Source organism: Podarcis raffonei, chromosome 5 (genome assembly GCF_027172205.1).
Source record: "Podarcis raffonei isolate rPodRaf1 chromosome 5, rPodRaf1.pri, whole genome shotgun sequence".
Classification (NCBI taxonomy): Eukaryota; Metazoa; Chordata; class Lepidosauria; order Squamata; family Lacertidae; genus Podarcis; species Podarcis raffonei.
Window position 1 is genome coordinate 37,753,922 of NC_070606.1, and position 6,371 is coordinate 37,760,292.

Sequence of the window (6,371 nt, forward strand, 5' to 3'; positions counted from 1 at the left end):
TCAATTAATTCTATGAGGCACTTGGGCTACAGTCTTAAGCATCTGTACCTGAAAGTAAATTCTACTAAAATGGGTTGGATTTCCTGCATCAAATGGTTTTAGTGTGTGTTTGTTTTATTTTGCAAGTTTTGAGAAACTTGCTCAGGAACTGGGATTATAAAGCTGGCCTTTATTGGTGACAGCACTTTAAAATTCAAAAATAATAATAATGAATGGGCTGTTTTTATTTAACTGAGTGGTGGCGATGGAGTCCTGAACTCGATCATCTTCCCATGTAGACACGCAAGCCCCCGCTATATATTCTTTAGTGGACTTTAGTGGTTTATCAGATAATGTTTGCTACCTCAACCTTTGTTTATCCTGAACCTACAGGGTGTCAACATTTTGACAGAAACCTGCAAAAAGGTCCTGACTATTCTACCAACCTGCATCATGCTAGCTATTCATTACAACATAAGCAAACATTCCCATCTCATTGGCCTATGTGCTGGCTGTCAAGGCTAGATGCTGCCATACTGACTTCTGTAGCTATTAAAAAGTTGCCCTTTCACTTCGCTTTATTATATTTCTTTGCATAATTAACACACAGAAGAAATTAGGTGAAACTGGATTAAAACAGCAGTTTCAATCTTTCCATTTCATTTCAGAGCATGCTTCTTGTTTAAGTAATGTTGTATAACAAGTTCATGAATTTCTGAGCATTGCTTTTAGGTAGATTTCTAACAATAGTTTTCTTTTTCCTTTGAGAAACAATAGTTTTCCTTTTCCTTAAACGGCCCTTCTTAGAAATAGTACTTGGGTGCTGAGCATGCTGCTTTGTTTTTAAGGACTTCCTGAAGAGTGAAAATGAGAAGAATGCTCCATCCCCAGCTAGTACCTGGTCCGGTTCATTATCCAGAGAAAAGAAAAAGGTGTGTGTGTGTACATGTACATGTGTGTGTGTGGGGGAAGGATTGTATCCAATGACTTTAATGATGCAATTGTCCACTTTAATATGAAATCACCATTTTGACTAGCAGATGCTCCCTAATGCTTTGGGCTGCTGCAGGTCATACCCACTTTACGTGGAGGTTCTGTTTCTGGCCCCTGCACGCATTGGTGAAGTAAGCCCATTCCACCGTCTTTCGGGTCCAAAAGGACCCACGTCAATTGGATGTGTGCAAAATGGTCATCACCTGTACAGTCATACCTTGGAAGTTGAACAGAATCCATTCCGGAAGTCTATTCGACTTCCGAAATGTTCAAAAACCAAAGCGCAGCTTCCAATTGGCTGCGGGAAGCTCCTGCAGCCAATCGGAAGCCGTGGAAGCCCCGTTGGATGTTCGGCTTTCAAAAGAACATTAAAAAACCGGAACACTCCTGGTTTTCGATTATTTGGGAGCCGGAATGTTTGGGAGCCGAGGTTCGACTGTACTCAGAACACACGTAAAGTGTTCCATTGGGGCATAACAGCACTCCAGAAACCATTAGTGTAATCTCCCCGCTGGTCTCTGGAGGGTAGTTAAGCTCTACCTTAAAATCCTGTGCAAATAACTTTTATAATAAAGACCTCAGCTTTATTAGTTGTATTACACTGTAGCAGGATCCTGCTCCTCCCTCCAGAAGATCAGCTGCTTGCTTGCCCACAGACAGTTGGTTATATGATAGCACAAGTCTTTCAGGCTGCACTAGATCTTAAGCCTACCATCCTAAGTGTCTTTTGTGATGTTTTGTGTCCCTCCAGACTGCTCCTGACGGCTCTCCTAGAAAGGATTATCCCTTAAGAAGCAAACAACTTGCATCGGCTATAAAGTCACCTGGGAATGTGGGTGGGGCACTACAGAAAGTTGGCAATTTCTTTCAGAGTTCTACAAACCTACAGTCCAAAGGTAAACAGCAAACCAGAGATTAATTTATTCATCTCCTAAAGGTTTTCTGTAACTCCTACTCTAAAGGAGACAGCTTGTGTTGAATCACATGGGGGAAGAACCGAGTTTTCATGTCTGGGGGATCTGTCTTCCATTTCCCCTGTTTGCAGTATTTTCTGGGAGGCACACTTAGAGCCGTAATGACACTCTTGCAGCCTAATCCTCTTGCAGAGCAAGGACTTGGAGATGGCTTCAGCCCCTTTGCTGCAGCATTGTCAAACATTGGTTTGGGTGTGAGACTAGGACTGGGGAGTCCTGGGTGTGGATCTCCAATCAGCGATGAAGCTTGCAGGTGACTTTAGGGCAGTTGCTGTCATGGATGCAGAGGAGTGCTTAGAGGCACCAGCTGGGAAACCCCAAAGGGAAGGAGGCTCGGAGCCAGGGGCGTGGTGGTGGGACGATGATGAGCAGTCAGAGGGAGAAGAGAGAGGGGATGGGAGGAAGTGTCAAAAGAGGCAACAGGGTTTAGTGAGCAGGAAGAGGCTGTGGCAGAGGGCAGTCCAGACTCAGAGGCAGGAGATGAGGGGGCAAGGAGACAGAGATAAGGCAGGCAGCTGAAGAATCTAGGGAAGCCCCCTCTCCTGCTGCAACTAGCTCCCCTCTCCCCTGGTCTCTCAGAACATGTAGAGAAATGAACGAGAGGCAAGTTGACAAAACCTTAGGGTGCTGAGGAATGAACTGGGGGGGGGGCACACTCAGTGGTGGGAAGATGAGGACTTTCAGTCCTCGCAACTGTCTCATTGGGGCAAGACCTACTGGGAAGGGTTGATAGGATCACAAAGCCTGCACTGTTTGGGTTTCTTTGAATAAAGAGTTAACTTCACTGATGGCAGTGATTTTTATTGCTGACTGACACCTGACTTTCTCTCAACCTGACCTTCCTCAGGGCTGTTGTCAGGTTAAAAGAGGAGAGGGGGGGAAGAACCACATATCCTACCTTGAGCTCCTTGGAGGAAAGGTAGACTATACACTGTGCCCAATTTTGCTACATGCATTCCAGTTGTCTTGGTCCTGGCTTGTGAAACTGGACATCAGGAGAGTATGTTTTTGATGAAGGTTTCAGTGTGATGGCTTAGGTAAAAGAACAGCACAAGCAATAAGGTGTGCTTGCCTTATATTTACTTATTTGCATTATACTTATTTCCAATGGTTCCTATTACATTTTTTTAAAAAATGCTACATTTATTTGCTGTTCATTTGATATATGGTCGGCTGCTGTGGATCCAGTCCTGTGGGGAAGGGATGCACCTGTGCAGTTTTGCACATAACAGAAGGGTAAAATGTTGCAAAATGTCTCTTCCAGCCAAGAAGCTGATGGCAACGATGAAATCTCCCAGATCTACAGAGCAGGAGTCCATTAAAGAAAATAATAGCAAGCCAAAGCGAGCGAGGCGCAAGCTGTACACAATGGATATTTCTTCCCCTATGGAGTTCTCTGGACAAGTGGTAAGCGGTATTGTGAAAAAAGTTTTTTAAAAGAAGCTGCCCTTGGGGGACAACTCATCTGATAAATTAATTTATTACCTCTCCTTCAGTCCAAGATCCTGGAGTGGGGGTGTATCACAACAATTTATAAGACAACATTAAAAAATTGTTTAAAACAAATTGCAATCGCAGGGATAGAGTGGGTCCTAGACAGTTACATCTCATGCCAAAGGCCAGGGTAAAGTTTGTGTCTTCAGCATACAGTGAAAACTACTGTTGAAGGTACCAGATGCATGAGCTCCACAGCTTAGGGGCTGCCACAGAGAATGGGGCACCTCCAAGCACCTGAGAGCGTAGAACAGCCAACAGGGCCGCCTTTGTTCATCTTAACACCTGTGACGTGCTGTAAGGAGGAAGTCTTTCAGATAGTTGGGTCCAAGTCATTTAGGGCCAACTAATGCGAGCATACCTTGAATCAGCCCTGGAAATGAACTGGCAGCCAACTGGACACTATTATATAGCACAGATAGACGAAAGGGATGTAGGCTGTGTTTAACCCTCTTTCCCTATGCCTCCTGCTATTGGAAGCTGCATTAAACAAATATGCTAGCTTAATCTACTGGAAGTATGGCGGAACAAACACATTTCATTTTATGCCAGAGGCTCTCTTCCTTCTCCCGCCATCAAGCTGTGATTTTACGCATATCTGCTAAGGTCCACTGGGACTTAATCCGAAGTAAACGCACATAGAATTGTAGTAAGGACTTGTTACCAAGGGCAAACCTGTTTCAGCTAGGGTTGCCAGGAGGGCTTCTGAGTCCCATGTGGTCGACAATGGCAACAACTGAGAGGTGTCTTCCTCTCTAAATTAGGCTTATTGAAACAAAGTGGATTTTGGGGCAAGGGGCAGGAGTGGATTTTGTTGTGAAAGGGTTATTTATGAACCCAGTTCTGATTCTGAACACGATTCCTGGGATTAGGATGTGCTCATAGGTACCCTGTTTCTTGGTGCACATCCTCTTTCCTGAGCTGCTATTTTGTACCTGTCTCTGATTGGTTAACTTCAGGGCTTGTAGAACCATGAGGTGTGCCAACGCCTGGTCTGAGTAGTTCATCATGAGTTCAGATTCCTTGTCAGCCCACATGGGACAGAGTGTAAGATGTTCATTTCTACATGACTTAGTCAACTAACTAGTGGGAGGGGTTCAAGAAGCTTTATCATGAGCATAGGGGTACAATTACTGAGACAGCAAAGCCATTTGTCCCTGAGAGTAAGCTGTCCAGGCACACAGGGCCCGCAATCATGGAAAACACTCTGAAGACTAGAGATTGCTGGCCACTGATCTCACACTTCTATACCATTCCAAAAAAGTTCTTAGAAAAGTTTCACTTACTTTGGTCCAGTAGTTATTTACTTGATCTGTTAACAGCAGTTCCTTAAATTCCTTTTCAGATCATGATGGATCAAAAGGAAAGTGATCACGAAATCATCAAGCGACGGCTCCGAACAAAAAAACCACATTGATTTTAGTGTAGGTTATGTGTTGTGTTGGTTGTTTTTTTACAGAGAATCATGTACATAATGTAATCCTCAGCAGTTGACTTTCAGAGCACAGCTCTTCTAAAGCGGAAAGTGGGTGTAGATTGGAAATGGTATAGTATCTGTACTATTAGTTATATGTACAACTTTGTGCATCCTACTAGTGTTTTGAAATTCCTGTATAGGCTTTGTTGCAGCTGGGAGGATTAAAATAATCGACATCGTTTTGATGTGTGTGTTTGTGTATGTCTTTTCCCCCCATCTATTCTCTCCAGAGACAATAATCCACAGCAGTTGTTCTGATCCACAGACCCAGACGAGGGTCTGTGTGAGTGGTTTGATGAAGGGATACCAAAGTAGGTTGTCAAAAATGCCAGAATGGCCAGCTCTAATGCTCTGTTAAAGAAGGGTGAAAACTTACAGCACAACCTGCAGAGCCTCACTGCCTTTACAGACATGGGATGGACACCGCAGCAGTGAGAGGTTGTGATGACTTTTCCACCAAGCGCTAATATGTGAACCATTGCTTATATCGAAGACAGCATACATCAGTTTGGCCAGAACCTCCACCTGACCCATGAGGGCATAGGTGGCAACTATCCAAGGCTTACTGATATCTCCCGTCTCTGGGCCCAGAGCCCAGCATCCCAGGGCCCATATAAAAGCGAGCCAATTAGCATATATCAAAGCAAGTGACTATAATCATATATGAGCTCACTCTTGTAAAAGCTACCAATTAATTGTAGGGTTATATCGACTACCACGGTGGTGTTTGCAGAGCTTCCAGAACTTCTTCAACACGGTGTTGAGTGCATTCTGTGAGTCTGTACTTGTACCAGGTCAAATTAGAAATTTGGCATGGGGCTTACAGTTTCAGAATCTTTGCTTTCATTGCATATTTCTTTTTAATCAACTTCTTCATCATCATCATCATCACTTATATCCGCCTATCTGACAGGGTTGCCACAGCCACTCTAAAATCTTCCCTAAACAGGGCTGCATTCAGATGTCTTCTAAAAGTTGTATAGTTACGTATCTCCTTGACATCTGATGGAATGGCTTTCCAGAGGGCGAGTGCCACTGCTGAGAAGGCCCTCTGCCCGGTTCCCTGTAACTTAGCTTCTCGCAGGGAGGGAACCGCCAGAAGGCCCTCGGTGCCGGATCTCAGTGTCCAGGCTGAACGATGGGGGTGGAGACGCTCCTTCAGGTATACTGGGCTGAGGCCGTTTAGGGCTTTAAAGGTCAGCACCAACACTTTGAATTGTGCTTGGAAACATACTGGGAGCCAGCAACCTGAGTTTATAGACTGGGGAGGGGAATCTTAATTTCAGGCAGTCTTTGGCATTATTTGGTCTCCCAACACTGCAGTCAACTCCTTCTCTCCAGACCACTCCTCTCTGAATTGCTCTGTACATGTGCAAGATGAATGAGTGGCTCAGAGAGAAAACTATATTTTGATGCAGGTGCAGTCCATGTTCCACCCACAATTCGCTGCAGCC

At 44.5% G+C, this 6,371-nt stretch overlaps 1 protein-coding gene across 3 annotated transcripts in view; it reads left to right on the forward strand.

Annotated features, from left to right (window-relative positions):
- The window catches only part of KIF20B (kinesin family member 20B), a 38,395-nt gene extending 33,293 nt beyond the window's left edge, over positions 1–5,102 (forward strand). For all 3 annotated transcript variants that reach the window (XM_053388676.1, XM_053388675.1, XM_053388678.1), the window contains 4 exons: positions 828–911; positions 1,724–1,868; positions 3,211–3,353; positions 4,786–5,102. In XM_053388676.1, coding sequence (XP_053244651.1) covers positions 828–911; positions 1,724–1,868; positions 3,211–3,353; positions 4,786–4,857 — 444 coding nt within the window. In that variant the 3' untranslated portion in view covers positions 4,858–5,102. The remainder of the gene's footprint in view (positions 1–827; positions 912–1,723; positions 1,869–3,210; positions 3,354–4,785) is intronic.
- The last annotated feature ends 1,269 nt before the right edge of the window (positions 5,103–6,371 follow it).